Source organism: Odocoileus virginianus, chromosome 14 (genome assembly GCF_023699985.2).
Source record: "Odocoileus virginianus isolate 20LAN1187 ecotype Illinois chromosome 14, Ovbor_1.2, whole genome shotgun sequence".
NCBI classification, from domain to species: Eukaryota; Metazoa; Chordata; class Mammalia; order Artiodactyla; family Cervidae; genus Odocoileus; species Odocoileus virginianus.
Window position 1 is genome coordinate 51337564 of NC_069687.1, and position 23890 is coordinate 51361453.

General features: G+C 37.4%; 2 protein-coding genes across 9 annotated transcripts in view; one reads left to right on the plus strand and one right to left on the minus strand.

Annotated features, from left to right (window-relative positions):
* KIF2A (kinesin family member 2A) overlaps positions 1–6722 on the plus strand; it is a 76046-nt gene extending 69324 nt beyond the window's left edge. For all 7 annotated transcript variants that reach the window (XM_020879106.2, XM_020879107.2, XM_020879108.2 and 4 more), the window contains one exon: positions 1515–6722. In XM_020879106.2, coding sequence (XP_020734765.1) covers positions 1515–1600 — 86 coding nt within the window. In that variant the 3' untranslated portion in view covers positions 1601–6722. The remainder of the gene's footprint in view (positions 1–1514) is intronic.
* DIMT1 (DIM1 rRNA methyltransferase and ribosome maturation factor) lies at positions 4620–16007 on the minus strand. 2 transcript variants are annotated; one of them, XM_020879112.2, is made up of 12 exons: positions 15728–16007; positions 15308–15381; positions 13177–13263; positions 11402–11463; positions 11215–11308; positions 11077–11126; positions 10177–10300; positions 9447–9539; positions 8558–8622; positions 7877–7940; positions 6573–6679; positions 4620–5151 (listed from the first exon to the last, which is right to left on the minus strand). In XM_020879112.2, the coding sequence occupies exons 1-12, from the start codon at positions 15804–15806 to the stop codon at positions 5109–5111; spliced, it is 942 nt and encodes a 313-aa protein (XP_020734771.1). In that variant the 5' UTR covers positions 15807–16007; the 3' UTR covers positions 4620–5108. The 2 variants fall into 2 exon arrangements, with proteins under 2 accessions (XP_020734771.1, XP_070332837.1); XM_070476736.1 differs by lacking the exons at positions 15308–15381; positions 15728–16007 and having other exon boundaries at positions 11402–11465; positions 13178–13194.
* Positions 16008–23890: the final 7883 nt, after the last annotated feature.

Below are 23890 nucleotides of genomic sequence, written 5' to 3' on the forward strand. Positions count from 1 at the left end.
TAGCTATCTTCATTTATATGCAAGTAGGCTTCTTTGTGTGTACATGCAGTGCAACATGAAACTAGACTGAAGTTGCTGGATTTTTTAGCACTAAACAAGCTGCTTAATTTTTTAAACTAGGTTCTTTGTAAAGTTAGTTATTTGAAATCATATCCTATAGAGTCAGCAGTGACCATTTTGCCAATTTAGAATTGTTTGTGCAGATGTAGGATTTCTAAAATTTGCTGTTTTTCATGTTCTTCATATTGAAGCCTTGATTTAACGTGTTTTGATCATTTTTCTAATGTGCCATAATGTACAGGCAGCTTTCTGTATGCATTTTATTCAGGAGACAGATCACAATGCATCCTTTTTTTTTTTTTTTTTTTTTTTTTCACTGCAAGATGTAGCTTTCAACTTAGTTCCTATCCTTTTCTTAGGATTCATGTAAATATTAAGTATATCCAAACTTTGAAGAAATTACTACCTAAATATTGTATAATTCAGTCCTTACTTAGAAAAAAAATTTACCAAATATAATTTTGATATTAATATAAATTTGAGAGCTATTATGTTAGCAGGCATCAGATTCAGAAGTCCTTATATTCCTTTCTAAATTTCAGAAAAAAATCAACTTTTTTCAACATCACTGTACTTAGGAAGAGGGGAAAGAAATCAAGATTCCAACATTGTATCTTTCTCCTTTTTTTGAAAGCTATAATCTGCACTATTAACACGTTTTAAGTTGGGAGACTATTGGAAGGTGCCATCTCCTGTGCATTGTGCAGAGCTTACAGCTGTCCTGAGTCTGCACTGAGTAGGTGATGGTAGCACCACCCCAGTCTGACCATCAAAAATGTCTGAGGATGCTACCAGATGTCCCTGGGAGGGACAGAAATCACCCCAATTGAGAACCACTGTTGGAGAAAAATTTCTCATCTTCACACAGCAGACAGTTACTTGCCTCTTCCAATTTTTACTTACCTGTTTCTTACTCTATGTGAATCTGAATCAGTACATGATAAGACAGTAAGACAGAATTGTAAGACCAAGAAATGTATGTTTTGTAATCTCCCTTCTTCACCGTACCCTTTGTAATCCCCAATAAGGAAAAAGTGACATGTCTTAAAAACTCAAGTGAACTTAAAATTTCATAGCTTAAAAGGCAAAAAAGGAATTGAAAGTAGACATTTTCTAATACTCTGAGAAGAAATAACTATTATACATACATATATAGCCTCTTTACACTGTAAAAAGGAATTCAAAGAAATTAAAATTGAACACTGTAAAATATGCCAAATAGAACAGAAATCTGTTGTGAAGATAACAACAAATAAAACCTGCAAGCATTTCTCAGAATCTATGAATTTGTTGCTATACCTGAGCACTATGTTTAGTTCCAAGTTTCTGGATCACAAAGAACAAAAGAAAAAACCCTGAGTTGATACTGTAAGAGATGATTTGATAGGATGCATAAAGTTGTATACTGCATCGCATGTAATGCAAAACTTATTCCTTTCTTTTCTTTTTCCAAGATAAAGTGAAATCTTTTCGTGCAGCTCTGCAAGAAGAAGAACAAGCCAGCAAGCAAATCAACCCGAAGAGACCCCGTGCCCTTTAAATCAGCATTTGCTGCTAAAGGATCCCCAGAACCCTCGCTACTGTAACATAGCAATGGTTCAGCTGTAAGGGCCATTTGAAAGTTTGAAATCTTAAGTGTCTGTGGAAAATGTCTTGTCCCTTCACCTGAATGACATTTCAATTTTGTGAAACACTCCTTTGTCTACAAGATGCTTCTAGTCAGGAGGCACAACCAAGATTTGGGAATAGTGAAGCATTTTGTTTCATTTACCCAGATAGTGAGTTACTTTTGGAGATCCTTGCCAATTTTATTTTCTATATGATGAAGTAAGATTGTGGACTTGATCCAGAGGTGAATAGTAAGGGGAAGCCACAGCATTTCCTTTTAACTCAGTTCAGTTTTCTTGGCAAGACTGAGCAGTTTTAAATCCTTTGCGTGCATGCATACCTCATCAGTGATTGTACATACCTTGCCCACTTCTAGAAACAGCTGTGCTCACCTCTTCCTGCTTTGTGCCTTGACTAAGGCTATTGACCCTAAATTTATGAAGCACAGCCAAGATAAATTACATTCCTTATCTGTCATTGTAAATTACCTTTATTGTGTGTACATTTTTACTGTAATTGAGACTTTTTTTTGTGTGTGACTAGTTAATTTTGCAGGATGTGCCATATCATTGAATGGAACTAAAGTCTGTGACAGTGGACATAGCTGCTGGACCATTCCATCTTATATGTAAAAAAATCTGGAATTATGATTTTAAAACCATATAACATGTGGTTATAATTTTCTTAGCATTTTCTTTGTAAAGAACTAAAATATAAACTAGTTGGTGTATAATAAAAAGTAAAGAAATTCTGAAAAGAGTTTTATCTTAGGATAATACATATATACGCAGTGTGTGTTCCAGTGTGGTATTACCAAGACTAATAGTGCAATTTGATCTTTACCAATACCATTACTTAAGTTGAAGTGTCCATTAGCACCCCAAAATGTACCTTTTAAATGGTACAGTTAAAGGAAATTGGCTTCTGATGCATGAATATGTACATGTACATTGAAAGTAGTCCATAATAGAACTGTTAGTTTAAGCCAAGTGTAGACAGTACATAACTATGTTGAGAAAGAATTTAAGCTAAAGAGTTGACTTCGCCGTAAAAGGCAGATCTAACCCAAGCTCCACCCATTACCTAATGTTTGATGTTTCACCACTATTTGGTGAGAACCACCAAATTCTCACCAATCAGTTCATCTAGGGCATGCTACTTTTTAAATGGTGGCACTTATTTTTACAGATTGCTATTCCAAGGAAGAAAACTGGCCACTTTTCATGTAAATATTTTGTTAGAAGATTTCTATCTCTCTAGGAGTTTTCCCTCAGTTCCCAGGATAGTGTCTAGGAGTACATTAACAAAAAGTCTCCCAGGGATATCTTGTTTTGATTTACTCTAGGGAACTACCAGCTCATTCCTGTGGGCCAAAGGGAAGCTATGAATAGAGAGTCATATGAGCCAGACTCCCTACTTCACTGTTCATAGAATTCAAAGGGTAGTCATGGGAAATCCTAACACCATGGTGAAAAGCTCCTCTGTAAACTTGAAATCTAGTACAAATGTAGATTTTCACAGTGTGCTTATTATTAATAAATTAAATCTGTGTAATGAGTTTTAGAGACAATTTACTTCAATACAATCACCTTTGTTTTGGAAGGAACTCAGGTTTTCTTGCAGCTGTGAGATGTGTTCTACTTGTGTTTATTTCAAGGAGAAGAGGAAGAATGGAGAACTGGTAGTATTGACCTTACAGAGGCTGTTTAAAAAGGTAGTTTCTGAGCCTAACCAACCTTCAAAGGGCATAAAGAGATAACGTGAATTTACTCATTTTAAGCACAACAGATTAGTCTTAATTTATTATTTAAATTAAAAGGGTATTATCTGTGGAAGGTCTCCTGAAGTTGAAATACACTGCCTTATACTATATAAAGGCTTCATTCTGAATAGCATGCAAGGTATATTAAACATTAGTATCAGAAAGGATCTTGGTAGTATAATCCATTCCTTCTGTTGTTAAAAGGGACTAAAACTCAGCAGGCAGTTCACAGGAGGACAGGGAAATAAGAGGGAAAGCTGAATTAAATCTTTAAAGATAGAGATGGTACAAGTAAACTTTGCTAAGTAGTTTTGTGAGATTAAAAAAAACCTACTCTTATTATGTACTATTTATGTACAAAAGTGGCTTTATGCAGTAGCTATTTAAAGAATAACTTAAAAATTTTTGGATCTGGATTAAACGTTCTTTACTTTCTCAGACTTGAAAGCTGATATCCCTTAATAATTAAAATTAACTAAAAATATACATTATTTTAGTTATATAGGAATGTTTTAATATATAACTTTGAGGCCAGATTTCTAAAAAATCTGTTTAGGCAAACAACTTAGCTTTCTTTCTAGGTTCACTTGCTGTATGGATCTCTGTTAAAGTAATCTTGAGATAGTCCTTCTATTAAATTAGGTATAAAGAAAACCAAATGTCACTGAAAATATTTTTATTTCCTTATATAAATAAAATAGTCAACTACTATAATTCTTTGTTAAAGGACATTTACAATATTGAATATAATATTGATAATGATTTAAACATTGTAGCTAATTAAGACTTATTTATGACATCTATTGAAATTTTTAATTACCCAGAAATCATGAATCTTGGGAACCTGTGGTTGTGGCAGAATGGCTGGTTGGGTTGGTTTGTTTTGAAATTGAAGAGCAGAGATTTTAACTTTAAAGTCAGTTTTGATTTATAAAACTCTTTGAAATTTTAAGTCTATGACTGTCTCCCCAAGAAAAAAATCATACAGTCTTCTAATTAATTTCATTCTAGTTGAGACGCTCATTTACAAGGAATGCCCAGAAGTGATATATACCTGGCACCGTGTGGTGGCGGCAGCAGGCTCAGGCTTACCTAAAACCCTGATGTAGCCTGTTAACACTACAGGATTGCTAGAGGTAGGCAGGGATAGAAACTGGACAGGAAAACAGAAGGAATTCAAGAAGCAAAATAACATTTTAAGACAACTGCTTTACTGTACACATGAATAACAAGAAGAAAGGGTATGGGGAATATGTGACTAAATTAAACATTTTAACTTTTTTATGACTTGAAGGACAAAGGCCTGAAGAGCTAAAAGCCTAAAAAAGGTTTTCACAATAATATATAACAGAAAATAAAAGGGTAACATCTTTATACACTGTTAGAAATAACTTGAAGTGTAAAGTTGTGCGTATCTGCGGCTCTTGAAGATTATTATCACCCTGCCTTGTATTATATATTAAACCAAAACAAACAAAAAAGAGCAAAATACAAAGAAACCTTGGACACTTAGAATTGACTTACTTTCTTAAAAATTCAGAGAAATAAATGGTGACAACAGTAGTACATCAAAAGTAGTCAAGCACATAGTGTCCAAGCATAGCTCATTTTTTCAAATTATTAAGAATATATAATTCCACTTTTTTCCTTGAGCTTGAAAAACTTCTTTTTCAGATGTCTAAGAAAAATGGATACCTTCTGCATTGAATCCATGCAGCAATCTGAAAAACAACCAAGTGGGATGGTATTGAAATGCTAGTTTGTAGTAAGTAACAATGCCTACATAGTCCTTATACCATGAGTTCTAAAACACAAATACTCCTAAGATGTCTAAAGCTTTATTCTTCAATTAAGTTTATGCCACCTCATTTTGGTGCCTCTCCTGTCATAGCCTATATGTCTTAAGGCATGATGAATTTAACTAAAATAATCTTAGACCTACAGTAACCCTGGCCTAAGAGCACATTGGTACTTGTTCCATTTCAACCTGGTAAATGAATGCAAAGCTATTTGGAATTAGAGACATGGGAGAGATGAATGGCTAATCTCATGTGTCCTTTCTTCTCTCTGAGCTCAGTTATTCAGACTCAAATACTTACTTCTCTCTGGATACGTTGTACTTACCAGATCACTGTTTTAGTAAGCTGCATGTTTAGTAACCTTGCAGACAATTAATAAGAATGAAGGAAAATAAGATGAAATATTTCTCTTTAGACCTGCCTGAGATTATTTTCAGGATGGCCCATAAGAACCAACAAGAAGGGTTAAGATATCTAAAGATGGGTACTACTTATGGATAATGTTCAACTCCTGGCATTAACATCTAATGAAAACAGTAGTACTGCTAGCCTGCCAATAAAATATATGTCATCTGTCTCAGCTACATACAACTGTGTTTCTAGCATAAAGTAAACCAGTGACTTTTATATCAATCTACCCTCTTTTTTTCAGCCTCTAGATCATGGAAGCTTTAAAAATGGATAAAGAGACAAAACTTTATGGTTTTTTAGTTAGGAAATCAAAGTGTTAGTGATTAAAAACAATGAATCCAGGTCAATTATTACCTGGGTATTTGACACCTTACTCTGCTTTCATAAGATTTACTTGCTTAATCGAAGGAAAGGAAAACAAATTTTTCTCTATACTGCCCGGTTAATTATGACACCGTTCTTTCTTTTTTTACTTCTGGTGTGTAGAACTTGCCTCAGTCCATGAAATAAGTTACTGAACCAGTTAGAAATGATAACCAGATAACGATTGTAACTAATATTATTTCATACTTAAAAGCTATTCTTTGATTCTTCTACCTGACATGCTACTTTCAATAGACAAACTATTAAGCCTATGAATGGGAGTTTGGGGAGGGGGCTGGAAGGGAGAAGTACGCACACCATAACTCACACTGTCACAGAGGTTATCTCCAGGCTGGGACTGTTCTTCACTTCCTGTTCTTACAGAAAATGTTCATTCTGCTGCAGCTAACTAGCCTCCATCTTCTACACCAAATATTCCATGCCATGGAAGTGCTATGCAATAACTCCCAGGTAGCACCTTATAACCGCTTAAAAGCCTTTAAATCTCTAAATATGAAGGTGTCACAGTAAAGAAATGTAAACATGTAGTAAAAGGAAAATGTAGTTACCTGATGAAATCATCTATGTCCATGGAACGGGCCCGCTTGTCACTAAAACCTGTGCTGGTTAGGATTTGCTGTATTTTATCTGCTATGCTGAAATCTTCTGGTATTATCTATCAATACAAGATTCAGAATAAATGAACAACAGATCTTTAATGAAGTCACCTTGACTCTTTTTTTTTTTTCCCAGTTCAGTAAGTCATAAACAGTCACTTTATCCTTTCATGATAGTTTTGGAAAGCCTATCTGTGTCAATAAGACTTGCATCTTAATTCATTAACTGGTTGATCTTCAGCACATATCAAATACTCATTGTGTATACTGCCCTATTTCTTCTTAGAAATTCTGAAACAGTTACATTTCAGGCTTCACAAAGTACTTCATAACATAATTAAAGCTGTAAACTAAATTTTACAGCAATTGTTAATATCTTTTAAAAATAACATTTTCTTGGCACAAATTTCATTAAACTAGCTAGCTAGTTTTTCTCAAAGATAGCCTCTCTAACACTTGAGAATACTTCACACTTCACATTTTCCATCCAAAAACTTCTTAATCCAACTTAGTATTTCCTATGATGGGTAGTTGTTTGGAGACTGTATTCATAAAATGGAGGTAGCTATGCTACCGGTACATTAAACCACATAAGAGCTGAGTGGAAAAAAAAAAAGGAAATTTCCTTTAATCTGCCACTCTGTTTAGATTGGAAAACTAAAAAGTTATCAAACATCACAGTCATATATAGATGTCTGTGTGTTCACACAACTAAAGAAAATGTTGCACAGATAATGGTAAAAGACATGAGGTTCACAACCAGAGCTTGCTATTTATCACTTGCTTTATTCTATTCTATTTCAATCTCTATTTCAATTCTATTCTAATTTCAATTTCTGGGTATTAAAAAAAGTCACTGAGAAAATGGTAACTTTGTAATTTCTATGTGAGCAACAAGCAAGAAGGGATGACCACAATTCAAAGGCCAGCAAATAACTTTAAGCTGAGTAAGTTATACATGGTTAAAACTTGGGAGAAAATTATGACTCAATTGAATCTTTTTATAGCCAAAAGAAAAAAAACTGTCCGTAAAAAAGGATAGAGTATTCAAGGCTGCTCAGATACGTTCTACAAAATACACAGCAGCACTGAACTATTAGAGTTGACGTTCTCCTGCTAGTTATACATGACATACTGTCTTTTAAGGATCCTATGAAATGTTCATAATTAAGAGTTTTGTAATGATATAGGAAACAGTAGGAAATGGACATTTTAAAACACAAATTATTGAAACAACAAAAACATTTTCTGCTTACAATATTATGGACTGAACAGTGAATTCTGTAGTTTTTTTCCAGTAGCTGTTGCACTGCACTTGACCTATATTACATAAAGAAATGATGTCACTATTATTCCAAACAGATTATAAATTTCCTTTACTGTAAGATTAAGCCTATGTTCCACATGGTAAAATTAAAGAACTAAAAAAGGTTGAATATTTAAAACTTCTGAAATAATCACAACTACTAATATTTAAACCTAATAGACATCTCTTACATTCTTAGGAAGTTTCAGATTACAAAAAACATCATCTCAAAAATTAATTTTTTCATTGTGGCTTTCACCATTTTTTTGACCTTGGGCCCCAAATTGCTATCATATGTTTTCAAGTTAAAATGCCATGAATCTTTCTAAAGTGTGGAAGGGGTCCATCTGTCACCTCATTTTTCCAAAGAAAGGGAGATGTGGGGTATAGTTTTAGGGTTTTTCCCATTTCTCAAAAAAATCAAACCTGATCTAATCTAATTCCGAAGTCCAGGAACTTTTCTTCATTAAATTCTCTTGCCTCCTAAAGTACAAAATTAAAAGTGTGTCTGGACATGGATCATGTGTATGCTTTAGGGTAATACTGTTCAGGAAAATGACCAAATTTTAGCGCTTAGCACAGTATTTGAAGCACTGATCCCTCATATATCATTAATTAGTAAAATACTTACTTAAATGCAGCAGACAGTGTCTTGTTTTTCCTAACAAAGGTGATCCTTACTAGGCCATCCCATTCCTGAAACAGTAGATAGTATTTTCTTAGAAAATATTAAATCCCACCAATACCTAGTAGGTACTATTTTGTCTTAATATATAAAACTGAAAGCTTCCGGAGTGATAAAAATGTTCTATATCTTGATGTGGCTAGTTCACATATGCAAAAGTAAGAACTATACTTGATTTTCACACTTTTGTGCACCTCTTTGACTATTTTACCCTCAGTTTTAAAAATAGAAAACATATTTGTGCCACATCAGAACAAAGAACATTGTATTTATTTAAATCTAAGTATCATTTTCAAAAAACATGACTCAAAATAGACATAATTTAGAATACAGCCTGTGTAATACACCTAGCTAAACCTTGCAGGAATAGCTGAGAACCACACCAGTGCCATAAGCTACTGGCCATATACGTATGTTTTTATCCAATGTGATTACAGTGAGGTTTTACATCAAGTCATCTGACTTTCTTCTCTTGAAATGGCAAAAATTATAATTCTGATTAAACCGTGTTACCCACACTGTAACACAACTATTTTCATTTTATCTTGTTTCCCATGTCTTATTAAATAGATACATGTTTTCTGTAGATATAATCGCCAGCAAACTGCAATGGTATTTCTAATCTTTTTATCTTTTGCAAACATTTTCCATGCTCTTGAGATCTTCAACAACTATGTTGTGTCAAATAATTCCATCTATTCCATCACAGGATGTATTATAATTAATATTCTCCTATTTAGACATTTAGGTTGACTCATTTTTCTGCTGCTACAGACACACATCTTCCACCTTCGACTTTTTTTCCTTTTATTGAATGACCCTATTTTAACCTCACCTGAAAATTGATAGGTGGTGGTGGATTCTTAGGTTCTATCCTTACCACACTGGATTCCACCTTGGGTGGTGGTCTGAAGTTATTCTTTCCAACCTGTTAATCAGAAAATGTTTAAGTAGTCCTCTCAAAAACAACTTTAATTAGTAATCAGGAATTCCCTGCTGGTGCAATGGATAAGTGCCAATTCAGGGGACATGGGTTCAATCCCTGGTCTGGAAAGATTCCACATGCCAAGGAGCAACTAAACCTGCAAGCCACAACTACTGAGCTGACATGCTGCAACTGCTGAAGCCCACACACCTAGAGCTTATGCTCTGCAGCAAGAGAAGCCACTGCGATGAGAAGCCTGTGCAGCGCAATAAAGAGCAGCTCCCGCTCGCCACAACTAGAGAAAGCCCGTACAAAGCAACGAAGACTCACTGCAGCCAAAAATAAAATTTTTTTAAAAATAGTAATCATACATGCTCTCCTCAGAGAAGGCACAGCTAGATGCTCAATGATCAGTTCAGTTCAGTTGCTCAGTCGTGTCCAACTCTTCACGACCCCATGAACCGCAGCACACCAGGCCTCCCTGTCCATCACCAACTCCCGGAGTCCACCCAAACCCACGTCCATCGAGTCAATGATGCCACCCAGCCATCTCATCCTCCGTCGTCCCCTTCTCCTCCTGCCCTCAATCTCCCAGCATCAGGGTCTTTTCCAAGCCCCATCATTTCAACAAGTCACTTACTTTCATTAGATGGTCCACACGTGCTAACAGCTGTGTGTTAATTGACAGTCTGCAGTATAACTTATCTCCAGGTTTTGCAACCAGTCGGAGAGCAAATTCTCTTTGAAACATTAGTACAGCACATCTGAAAAGACAGCAGAAAGGAATAAAAAGAGAAAGGTCATTTTCAACTATAAATGTATTTTAACTTCAATGATTTTTCTTAGGTGGGAAACAGTAAATCAATAGCTGTGGTTAATAACAGTCCAGCTGGCCAGAAGGGAGAACAGCTTCAGTCTGAGCTTTATTCCCACAGAATAAAGCTGGGTCACAGAATGACCCAGCTGGCTTTTTGTTTTTCATTGTATAATGGCTGTAGCTCTAACCCCTTGTGAATGTAAGCCCTCAATGATCAGATGAGAGAGTATTTCAGGTCAACAAAAGTTTCACGAAACTATAATCAGCGAGATGACATGAAATGAATGCCCTCTGATATATTCCATTCCATGTCATTTTTTTAAAAAAATGATAGTCATGGCTCATTAAATTTACTTTATACCTACTAAGGAGTTTTTGACCTGCAATTTGAAAATCACTGCTACAGAGTGTACTAGAAACCAGTTAGCAGGACATTTAAGAATCTAGACATAAGAAGTGTGACCTGGGCTAAAAACAAAAGCATAAGAAAATACAGAAAGGCATCTGGTCTCAGAAGCTCGACTCAGACCACACCTCTCCCAAATAACTCTTAGCAACTGCTGAAGACTGTGGGACAGAGCAGCACACAGACTGACGTTTTCTACAAAACATCCCCAGTAGTTTTTCTATTGAATTAACCTTAACCTTTAGCCATCTGTGTTCATGGCCTAAACTGTAATTTTTCCAAGATTTGGCAGTAACTTTAGTCTTCTTTTCACAAACCTGAAAAAAGGTCGATGCAGCAACAGCTTGAAGACAAAAGGAGAAGAGATCTGGAAAAGAATTAACTGGTTATTTCTGGGAAAGACCCACCAGAAAACCATTTAGTAAATGTAATGTTCCTACATTTTGAAAACATACCTGATAGGGCAAATTTGCCACACAAGCATCAAAGAATGGCAGATCTGTTTTTAACACATCACCCACCATTACTTGAAGTTTGCTGGCCAGAGGCCTGATAATAAGACAAAAAAAAAAAAAAAAGCAATTAAAAAGAACATTGTTTCATGAGACTGAAATGTACTTTAATTCTATTATGTATACTCACGTGCCCTGAACTCTTTTGTGAAGTTCAGCTACTAGCCTTGGGTCAAGTTCACAAGCAATTACCTAAATTAAAAAAAAAAAAACACATTTTTTTGTAGGCTAATTATGGAGAATAAATCTTTTCCTGTTATCTCAATAGGAACTTACATTATTGAAATGAATTAAAATTCTTTTCCCAATTCCACCATCATTATTCTTCAATTGTACTCTACCAGTACATTTTAAAGAACTTATCTGAAGAGAATTTAATGAAGAGACGATTTTACAAAATGTGTCATGGGGGTTAAAGGAACAACAAAAAACATCACCCAGACAAGTAGGCAGCCAGACTACGTGACCGTCCTACCCAAATACTTGACAGAATCACTGTGCTCATATGGCTCCATGCTTTTTAATTCAACTGATGATGAAAAAAAAATACACAATATGTCTGTGCAGTAAATGTTCTTTAGAAGCATACAAAGCAATTGCTCTGGAATGAGTAAATTACTTCTCTCACCTACTAAGATCCAGAGCATATAGCACAGATACCTTCTCAAGTAAATGAAAAGGGATACCAGATAGGCTGAAATTTTATTTCAGTATAAGCTGAGGTTTTGCTGAGTTCCAGGAAGACCCTGCCTACAGAGCAGATATATGTGAGGTTTAGTCTGTTTAGCTCCCAGATCCATTCTCCAGCTTTGCTGTGCCTATAGGGTAATACAGTCCAGCTCCCTTGCCCTGTGACTTCTTGTTGGGCCAGGCTAATGGAAGGCATTACTGGATCCAAGGGGTGGGGTTGAGTACTTCCTAATGTCCGCGCCTGCCTTGCACAAGTTCTGGCAGTGGCCATGTCTGGCTATGAGTGGTCCCTGTCCCTGCTCTTTCTGGGCTCCGGTAAACACATTTCCCTCCGCCTGTCCCTTGAGGTTGCTGGATGGTAACTGTTCCCTGCTGTTGCTAGTCCCCAGGTTCTTCACTAAATGTTTACTGGTTCCCTTAACATTCCCACATCTTGTCAATGGCCTCTTCACTGAACTCTCTCCAGATAAGTTCTTTAACATGTGTTGCCTACATCCACCAGAAGACACAGCAATGATCCGATTTAACTGGAACTGGATCCACCAAGAGACAAAGAAGGTACCAGCAGCAACCAGTCTCAGAGGCCTGTGCTAAATCTCCTCCAGCATTCTAAGTCCAATAACTCCAATCCCCTTGCTTTGTTCCCCTGAGCCGAGAGGTGGTAGCTGCTCTTTGTAATTCTACTCTTGGGTTAACCTCAATGTTTTATTCTCTTGGTCCTCTAACAACCATGTAACCAATTCCCTGTATTGAAGTATCCAATGTTGTTTGTTTTCCTGATTGATATACCCATATTTTTTTCTTTTAATCCATTTTAAAAAATTGAGACATAATTGACATAAAACATTATATTAGTTTCAGGTATACAACACAATGATTTGATATATATAACATTTATGACCGCATAATTACAATTTTTCTTTCTTGTGATAAGAATTTTTACTCTCTTTATCAACCTTCAAATATACTACAGTGTTGTTAACTATAGTCATCATAATGTCCATTACATCCCCAGGACATGTTTATTTTATACTGGAAATTGGTACCTTTTGACTCACTTCACCCAATTTGCTCATATTTTCTAAGATAAAGTTTCAAGCAAAGGAACAAGAGTTACTGTTAAAATAACAGCAATTGATTAACACAGATTTATACCTGTAAACCACCTGAGCTTATTCACATGATATCTGATACCAAACACTAAATCCTCTCTACCTTTTTTGCCTTTTCCAGCAACTTTACAGTCATATTGCCAGTTCCAGGTCCAACCTCCAGCACCACATCAGTCGGTCGCAAGGCAGCCTACAAGCAAGCACAACTACTTTAACTTTACAGGCACATCTGAAAACATAATGTACATCAGAATATCTTTACTCAAAAGTGCACAGTTAGGAGATCTTATTCTGACTCCATTTTTAGGAGACTGCTTCATGATCTATGTTTAAAAAAATTATCTCATTAACATCAGACACAAGTGGAAACTGAACAGCTCTAACTTGGGGCAATAGTTAGGAGTCAGAGAAGTAGGAACAGCAGTTCTAAGAGTGGCATTCTCCTTTCTGTCTTTGAAATGATTCCAACAGCACCTTGTTACCAACACTATTATCACTAGGTTCAAAATTGAAGGACCAAAATGATGAACCATAGTATGTTGTACTGGTATTTCTCAATTCCATATCCATATATGGTTTCAGGGGTGCAGAAGGATCCAGAAATTGTGCACAAAAATTAATGTCAGTTCAGTGGTTAGGACTCCATGCTTCCTCTGCAGGAGGCAGGGGTTAGATACCTAGTGTGGGGACTAAGATCCCACAACCCTCAACATATGGCAGAAAAAAATAAGTGTATGTATGCACATAGCTGGAGTATTCTGTCCATAACTTTTAATCAGATAATTAGTAATTTTTAATATTTAATAATTTAATTATTTAAATTAAATAAGAATAAATTTAAAATTTAATAATAATTAAAGTCCATAACTTTAATCAGATGCACAAAGGAATTCATGAGCCAAAAAGGTTAAAAAGCTAGGCCAGTTCTCATTTTGCACACGACACTAAGTTGACATCTCTCACCCGGGTAATGTCCTTTCTACAGCACCAGGATACTTCCTTTGCAACCATGCAAGTGATCTGCACCACCTAGCGTTTCCTGTCCTAGCTCCCAATCATATGAAACAATAAGAAAACATCAATAACCCAATACTCTGAAAGAGTTTACATGTGGCATTGGCTTATAAAATACAGGTTTCTCTGGGGAACAAACTTCCAAAGGTGTCTGTTTAGATATATTTTTAGGGTTCAGTTCAGTTCAGTCACTCAGTCATGTCTGACTCTTTGCGACCCCATGAATCCCAGCACACAAGGTCTCCCTGTCCATCACAAACTCCCAGAGTTTACTCAAACTCATGTCCATCAAGTCAGTGATGCCATCCAGCCATCTCATTCTCTGTTGTCCCCTTCTCCTCCTGCCCCCAATCCCTCCCAGCATCAGGGTCTTTTCCAATGAGTCAACTCTTTGCATCAGGTGGCCAAAGTATTGGACTTTCAGCTTCAGCATCAGTCCTTCCAATGAATACCCAGGACTGATCTCCTTTAGGATGGACTGGTTGGATCTCCTTGCAATCCAAGGGACTCTCAAGAGTCTTCTCCAACACCACAGTTCAAAAGCATCAATTGTTCGGCGCTTAGCTTTTTTTACAGTCCAAACTCTCACATCCATACATGACCACTGGAAAAACCATAGCCTTGACTAGACGGACCTTTGTTGGCAAAATAATGTCTCTCCTTTTCAATATGCTGTCTAGGTTGGTCATAACTTTTCTTCCTAGGATAGTAAGCGTCTTTTAATTTCATGGCTGCAATCACCATCTGCAGTGATTTTGGAGCCCAAAAAAATAAAGTCTGACACTGTTTCCACTGTTTCCCCATCTATTTGCCATGAAGTGATGGGACCAGATGCCATGATCTTAGTTTTCTGAATGTTGAGCTTTAAGCCAACTTTTTTTAGGGCTTGGAGTAAACAAAAACTAATAGTGATAGATGCTGCCTAGAAAAAGTGATTGGTAATAGAAGAAGAAGAATCTGGAATTAAACAAGTAGAAGTGTCAAGCTAAGAAGTAAATAATCTACGGCAAGATAAAACAATTTGGAGTCAGAACTCGAGACTCACAGAATAAAGCAAATCATATTGAAGAGAACTTGCGAATCCTACACAATTCTTGAATTCATTCAACAAGTATTTACACAGCATCTATTTTGTGTCAGGAATCCTTTCTGTGCTCAGATAGTCCTAAAATCAAAATGAATAACCCAGTAACTCTCTCCCTCTCCTCTTCCACACCTACCTTATCGATAATGCTGTTAACAATGAGAGGATTTTTCAAAATATGCTGCCCAATCCCCGTGTTGAACATAAGTCCTGCAATAAAACATTGAATAGCCTTAATTTCCCAACTAAAAACATTAGACCGTCCCAGAGAAGGAGGATAGCTAGGGGACGTTATCCGCGCCAGCTAGGGGCGCCAAACGTCACGGTAAGAAGCCTGGATGACAGACTGTTTTAACTCCACCCCTTCCGCGAAAGAAAGTCAGAGGCGGCGCGCGGGGCCTGCGCTCGTGGCTCGGGGAACCCGGGAATCGCGCACTCCCGGAGCGCGGGCCCCGCCCGGTCTCACTGTCCCGGCCAGAACTCCGCCCTGGCCCCGGCTCGGTCCTATCGGAAGTCCCAACCCAAGAGACCCCAGCTCTCTGGCGGCTGTCCCCACCTCCGGCGCTCTTCAGCTGCCCGCGTTGTTGCTGCCGCTCGCGGCGGCGGCCGCTAGCCGCTGATTTGATCTTCGGCATCTCTGCAGGCAGAGAGCTCACAGGCCGAGGAAGTCAAGAAGGACGCGAACCGGCAACCGCGAATCTCCGCACCACGTGGGAATCCGCCGGCCCGCACCCCCGGCACCGTATCGGGCTACAGAGAGGTGGGGCGAAAACACGCCCCTTGGTTTGCTCCGGGGTCCGCCCCCAGAAAGAGGGCGGGCCTTTGGAGCCCGATGGCCGCCGGGAATAAGCTCGGCCGCCGGGAAAAGTCTAACCTCGGAAACCTACAGATCCCAGAAGACACCGCGCTACTGATTCTGGCAGTTTGGATTGGCTAGTTTGGAATCGCGGGCGGGGCCTTGCGCCTACACGCACCAAGCTAGTTAAATAGGTTTGGGTGTGGTACCTCAAGAAGTGGAGGAAGCTTAAGTTACGTAATACAGTTAGGCTTGCGGATGCTTTATTAGACTAGGTTGTTGAATCGCTGAAATCCAAAGAAAATTTGTTTATGTCATGCATTTCTCTCGTGTATCCCAACCGATTGTGGGTGAGGATCCCAGGAGCTTGGGAAGAGGAGCTTGCCCCTCTAGCGGGAGTGAATTCTCCGCTGCTTGTGTTGTGGAAAGTAACTATGAAAATGTAATTAAGTGTTTAATTTGACTGGACCTACTGGTGGTTTCGCTTCTTTCTGTGGCACGTCATTAATTTCCTAAACCTTTCCATATAGAGCTCTTGGTGTGTATTAAACACTACTGGGTGGTGGAGATTCGAAGGTAAATAGGAAACTGACCTCAGAGTTTAGTCTGTTGAGAGGGTTAGACAAAAAGTCTGAAACTGTAAATGTGGTCATTGTTATGTATTGGCTATTGTGACAGGACAGTGTATCTGACTGTAAGTTACATGAACACAATGTCCATGTCTGTTTTAGCTCAGTGTGTGGTTTCTGTGTGTTCCTTATTTACCTGAAGAAGCAATCTGTTTTACCAATGCTGACTTCTCCTCCCTGCACGATTTATTGTGTGCATTCCCTAGCCTTGCTCTTTCTTTGCTGTAATTCTAATTTAAGAAAAAATGTGTATATACCTTGGTAGCAATTTCAACTATCTCTTTAATTCCATTGATCATTAATTTATTCCACAATTCTGGAACATCTACAGTGTGCCGGGCACTGTGTCAAATGTTAGGAATTTAAAAAAATTAACGTGAATGACAATTCCTGCTTTTGAAGAACTTTCAAGAGAGGAAGACATGCAAATAATTACAATAATAGCACCATTTGCTGATATATCTTTTCATCATTTCAAACAGTTCTCTAAAATAGGGGCTTATCATTGTGTTCATATTACAGATGAGGAAACTGAAGGACAAAAATGTTAAATATCTTGCTCAAGATCACACAGTAAATGACAACTGCATCTTGAAACTAGTGCTGTATTCTGAAGACTGTGCTCTAAAAGAGGAATGATCTTAGCACTATGGCTAGTACTTGAGGTGACTGGGGAGCATTTTCAACATAGAATATTTGAGCTGAATCATTAAAGGCTGACCAAAAGTTTAGCCAGGGAAAGTTTGAGAATTCAAAGGGAAAGCACTAAAAAAGACAGGATGTAGGAGGATTTGAGGAAGAAGAAACTTGGTATAACTGAGAAGCAAACAGGTAATGTAAATAGGAACTTACGGTGAAGGGCCTTGAATGTTATGCCAAGGAGCAATGGTAATCACTGAGAAATCAAAATAACCATTTTGCCCTCTCTGCTCCTCCGCAGCTGTGAGAACTGCTGGAGATCATACAATAGAATGTATCGGAAACATAAATGGGCTCCCCCACATATGCTGAATTCTGAGGCCTGCCTAGCCAGCTCTTCCTAAATTCGCTCTAATCTTGCTCTCCCATTCTCCATAGGGATCTTCAAATCTTAATTTTTCTCAGGCCTCCTGCCGTACCACCTCCTTAGCTCCTTCTCAGCAGAAGACCTTGCTTTTTACTTGACAGAAGGAACACAAGATCACCTGCAGAACACTCTCATCCTCCTGGGTCTCTGTTCTATCCATGGGGTGGGGAGAGAGAGTACAGTGGTGAGCAAAACAAAGCGGAGCTTACATTCTAGTGGAGAGTGTCAGTGATGGTAAGTGTGACGAAAAGAGTGGAGGAGACAGGGATTGACAGGATGGGCGGGAGACGCTATTTTATGTAGCATGATGGACAGTAAGAATGGAAACCAAATGACACTTTTCTTTAGGAATGAGGTAGCAAGACCCTCCTGAAAGAGGTTACATAGTAAGTCACATAAAGCTAAGTGACTGAGGTGAGTGTGCACATTTAGGTGATCTACAGCCTAAATTGGTGTTTGCTTAGGTATGAACCGTGAGTTACCTGTGTCTGGAACACTGGGGCATACATTAGGAGCTGACCTGTGTTGCCCCCAAATTCATGCCCTAATTTCTAGTATCTCAGAATCTGACTGTATTTGGACATAGGACCTTAAAAGAGGTGACTAAGTTAACTACTGATTGACCAGAGTCGTATTATGTCTTCTGTAAGAAAAACGTTTTTGATTGGCGTGTTTCAGTATTCACTTACATAACAAACTGCTGGCCACAGAGGTTAGTTTCTGCAAAAATTCCCCCAGGCAATAATGTGTTCAAATGAAACCTTTAGAGTGTGACCTAATCCAGTCTGAATGGTATCCTTATGAAAGGAAGAAATTTGGATACACATAGACACACCAGGGGTGTGTGCACACAGAGGAAAAACCATATGGGGACACAGCCAGAAGGCAGGTGCCTGCAAGTTAAGAGGCCTCAGGAGGAACCAACCCTGCTGACATCTCAGTCTTGGGCTTCTAACTTCCAGAACTGACAGAAAATACATTGCTGTTATTTAAGCCACCCAGTCTGTGGTATTTTATTATGGCAACCCTAGCATACTAATACCACATGTAATGAAAATTCACATTCCCAAATCCATGCCTAAACATTATGGATCAGAACAGGATTTGGCCTTGGCAAAAGCATCTTTAAAAGACCCTCTAGGAGATTCTGATGCACAACGATGAAAGGCATTCACTGCTTTCTGCACTAAGATAACATAACTGGTTGAGGAATTTCTATAGAAGTGAAAAAGGATGGGAAGGGCTGCCGTCATCAATACAGGGAAATTGTTCTCCAAATTTTTTCTGTTAGTACCAAGGTAGCATTCGAAAGTGAGACAATATTGGGAGCAGTGTGAATCCATGAGTACTAGGAAGTGGATGATGCTGAGACATGAGCTGCCTTAAAGAAATCAGCATGAAGTTATCTTTGCAGGTGTGAATGGCTTTGCAATTATAAAAAATAATTTTATGCTTCTCTGCCTCATATTTATATCCTTTGTTAATTAAAAATAATTATTTTTCAGTTTGGGAGTGCACAATTGAATCATTGCCATTCTTATAGTGTTTATTAGGTTAACAAAATGTATCTTAACTTGAAAAAGAATTACAGTAGTGTTTGCTTTGGTAGAAGATGGTTATTAAATTCACAGCATGCTTGAAATGATAAAATTTTTAAGGTGCCAGGAAATATAATTATAAAAATAAAACATTGTGAGCATTTTCTTGTATAAATTGTATTTCCTTACAGACTTTTAATGTGGTTAAAAGTCATAAAGACATTAAGACTGTTTGAGTTTCACACTTTTAACAGGTTTATTAACTGAAATACTGTTTCTTTGAAAAAAAGGAATGTAATTCACCTGCCCAAGATAAAACACAATTAAATATAACTCTACTTACTATCAAGCTGTTAAATTTTATTAAAACAAAAAAAATATTGTGACAATATCCAAATCTAAACACTAAAATGAAGTGCTGCCTTACAAAGTAGGATTCATCTTATAAGTAGACTTAATTTCTACTGTGCTGTCTAAACTGTAACAGAAAAATAAGATGAAATTTGGCTGAAAGAAATAATGTACCTTGAATACTATGAAAAAGAGAAAAGAAAGTGAAGTCGCTCATGTCGTGTCTGACTCTTTGCAACCCCATGGACTGTAACCTACCAGACTCCTCCGTCCATGGAATTTTCCAGGCAAGAGTACTGGAGTGTGTTGCCATTTCCCTCTCCAGAGGATCTTTCTGTGAATACTATGAAATTCTTAGTATTCCTCTATTACAAATGTTATAATTTTTTCAGATTACTAAAATGCTATTTAAATTAATATAACTAATGAAAGATGATTTTGGTCTCTGTTTAATACTAGCATGATGAGTCTAAGCATTGTTAGTAATATCTAATAAATTGTTAGTGAAAACCTAATATGTAATAATTGATACCTTCCAAAAGCATCTATGGGATAAATGTTTTCCTATCCTTACTATAAAAAATATATATATTCTGTTGCAAAATGAAGCACTTTGAAGCTTTCCAAGTACAACAGAAAAATTATTTCACTGAGAATTCTATTCATGGATTGTAACAGAGCCTATTTTATATTTTTATATTTGTATTTATATATTATGTTTTCATATTGCATTTTATGGGTTTCAAAGTACTTTTCACTCAATTAGATTTTCAGTGAAACCTTGGAAAGTTGTTAGAGCAAGCATACTTATCCTATTTACATACGAAAAAGCTGAGTGTCACAGAGATTAAAGATACTTCTGCAAGACCTTTCATGTAGTTGGCAGCAAAGGTAAGGGTGGAAGTCTGTACCCTTGCCACACCAGCCTGCCTTTTGTTGCCTCTCTTGTTCTCTGTAATAAATGTTTCCATTACAGTCAGTTCGCTGATTAAACATCCATGGATACTAAGGACCCAGTGTACTAAGCCATTTTCTGTAAGAGACTTAGTCATTTGCAGATTTTGGTATCCAGGAAGGTTCCTGGAACAACTGTAGTGGAATGACAGGAAAGCAAAGGATACTGAGTCAATCTAGATACAAGTTAAGTTAATTTCCCTCTTTAATGACAGACTAATATAAGATTCAGGCTTCCATGGTGGCTCAGTGGTAAAGAATCTGCCTGCCAATGCAAGAGATGTAGGTTCAAACCCTGGGTCAGGAAGATCCCCTGATCCAAGAGAAGGAAATGGCAACCAACTCCAGAATTCTTGCCTGGAGAATCTCAGGGACAGAGGAGCGTGGTGGGTTATGGTCCATAGGATTTAGCCACTAAGTAACAACAATATGAGATTTAAGTGAATTCTAAAGTATGGAGTTACAAAATTAAATCTTTGCTTACCATGAATTGAAGAATAGTGTACAAAGTAACAATTAATGACAGAGATGAAGTAAGTAAAACTGATTTATTTTCCCCTTCTGTTTCCAGGGCCCCAAAGATAGGACAACTACATTGTAAAAATAACAAAACCAAAAACTTAACTTGCAAAAATCCTGAAAAATACAGAAGGTGAAAAAAGAAAAAAAATTACTCTAATTTCACTATTTGGGGATAACTTCTGTGAACATTTTTACATAGACTTTTCTCCTATTGTTTTACCAATACATATTTTTACATAGTTGAGGTCATATAATTTACAGTTTTTTCCATAAAAGATAGTTAATATAAAAAGTACACTTCCCAGGTATTATACAATCTTGATAATCAATATTGAAAGCTGCTGTGGATGATTTCATTTTGTGAATGTGTAAGAGTTCACTAAATCTTTCCTATACCATTATTGTTAAAATAGATCCATACACATTTTACTGCATTTATGAAAAATATTTTCTAAACTTTGAATTATTTCCCTAGTAGAGATATTCAAGAATGGTGTTATTTAGTCAAAATATATGAATATTTTAGTCTCTGAAGATATGCTAGTAGATTATTTTTTAAAACAATTTTCATTCTTACCAGTAGAATATGAAAAAATGGCATTTCACCTTAAAAAATATATAGGTCCATGGTATTCTTATGTTCTTTTTTCCAAAGGAGAAATATTTTATTATTTTTCTTTGATTATTAAAGTAATACTCAAACATTGCAAAAAAATTTATATTATACAAAAAGGTTTTAGAAAGTGAAATCTACGTCTAACCTACTGTCCTTAGCTAATTAAACATGATAAACTATTTTTTAAAATTTTGGTTGCACTGCATGATATACAGGGATCTTAGTTCCTCCCTGCCTGCCAACCATGGATTGAACCTGTACCCTCTGCATTGGAAGCACAGAATATTAAGCACTGGACCACCAGTCCAGTCATTAATGTTAACTGGCATAAATCTATGTCACCAGTTTTGATAGGTAGAGAGTATTCCATTGTATGAACATACCATAATTTATATAATCAGTCCTTAGTGAAAGACATACTGTTTCAAGTTTTTTAAGAATTATAAACAAAATTGAATCTGCTGCAAAATTACATCACCAAGGGCAGATCGATTAGTTTCTCTCAGTCTTATTCTCCTAACCTGGTAAGCTTCAAGTGAGTTAATGTATAAGCAGCTAAAATAAACTATATTATAGAGCTGCCCAAGACCCGATTTTATCCCAGTTGCAATATTAAATGGTGTGTAGCAAATTGGAAATCCTATGACTTGGGAGTACATATTAGTTTTCTATTGCTACTATAAAAAATGACCACAAATAGTGCTGTGCTAAGTTGCTTCAGTCGTGTCTGACTCTTTGTGACCCTATGGACCACAGCCCACCAGGCTCCTCTGTCCATGAGATTTTGCAGGCAAGAATACTGGAGTGGGGTGCTGTACCCTCCTGCAGGGGATTTTCCCAACCCACTGGTTGAACCTGTGACTCTTAAATCTCCTGCATTTGCAGGCAGGTTCTTTACCACTGGTGCCACAAAAACAGATTTATTGTCTGAGAGTTCTGAAGGTCAGCTGTCTAAAGTCATCTGCAGGACTGAGTTTCTTACAGAGGCTGTAGGGGAGAATCCATTTCCTTGACTTTCCCAGCTTCTATATGCTGCCTGCATTCCTTGACGTATGGCCCACATCACTGTGACCTCTGCTCCCGGAGTCGCATTTCTCTCTCTCTGATACTCCTGTCTCCCTCTTACGAAGACCCCTGTGAATACATTGGGTCCAGTAGATAACATTCCCATCTCAAGATTTTTAATTTAACCATATTAGCAAAGTCCCTTTTCTATGAAAAGTAGTATCTGTTCAGTTCAGTTGCCCAGTCATGTCCTACTCTTTGCAACCCCATGGACTGCAGCATGCCAGGCCTCCCTGTCCGTCACCAACTCCCAGAGTTTACTCAAACTCACGCCCACTGAGTCGGTGATGCCATCCAACCATCTCATCTTCTGTCGTCCCCTTCTCCTCCCGCCTTCAATCTTTCCCAGCATCAGGGTCTTTTCTAATGAGTCAGCTCTTTGCATCAGGTGGCCAAAGTATTGGAGCTTCAGCTTCAGTATCAGTCCTTCCACTGAAAAGTAATATATCCACAGGTTTCAGGGCCTGGGGTTTGGCTCTTTTATTCTATCTACACAAAGCAGTTATCTAAATTTGAGTCTGTGCTCCTTCACTTAAGAATTTGGAATTACTTAATTCATATGAACCTGCCAAGTTACTTCAGTGGACTGGGGTAAAATTGGGTCTTAGGCAACTCTATAATATACTTTTTTTTTTTTTTAGCTTCTTATAAATTAACTCATTTGAAGTTTACCAGGTTAGGAAAAGAAGTCTTTGCAATCCCAAGGACTGTAACCCACCAGGCAACTCTGTCCATCGGATTTTCAGACAAGAATATTGGAGTGGTTTGCCATGACCTCCTCTAGGGGATCTTCCCGATGCAGGGATCAAACCCACATCTCTTATGTCTCCTTCATTGACAGGTGGGTTCTTTATCACTGGCACCACCTGGGAAGTCCACCACCTGGAAGTGTCATCTTCTAATCTATAAAATAAAGCAAAGAGTATTTTCCATCTAGGTTGGTGATGAGTATAATTAAATCATATGTGATGTCTTCAGTTTAATGCCAAACACTTAAAAGAACACTTAGAACAGTAACTGGCACACAGAAAAAACCTAGAACTTAGTAATCATAATACAATTACTGAGACCAATGAGTTGCATTATTATTACCTTTATCTGTATCTTGGAACCTACTTGAGACTGACAGGTGAGAAAAGTCCTGATGTATCTTTAATTTAGCATTTGTTTAATCAACTTTCT

What these genes read in the sequence shown, in the direction of transcription:
- DIMT1 (XM_020879112.2), bottom strand. Translation starts at nt 15,806, where the DNA reads ATGCCGAAGATCAAATCAGCGGCTAGCGGCCGCCGCCGCGAGCGGCAG. An exon ending in CACCACCTATCAATTTTCAG is followed by an intron (nt 8,623 to 9,446) that starts GTGAGGTTAAAA and finishes CTACTGTTTCAG; the next exon opens with GAATGGGATGGCCTAGTAAG. An exon ending in GACATAGATGATTTCATCAG is followed by an intron (nt 5,152 to 6,572) that starts GTAACTACATTT and finishes GTTGTTTTTCAG; the next exon opens with ATTGCTGCATGGATTCAATG.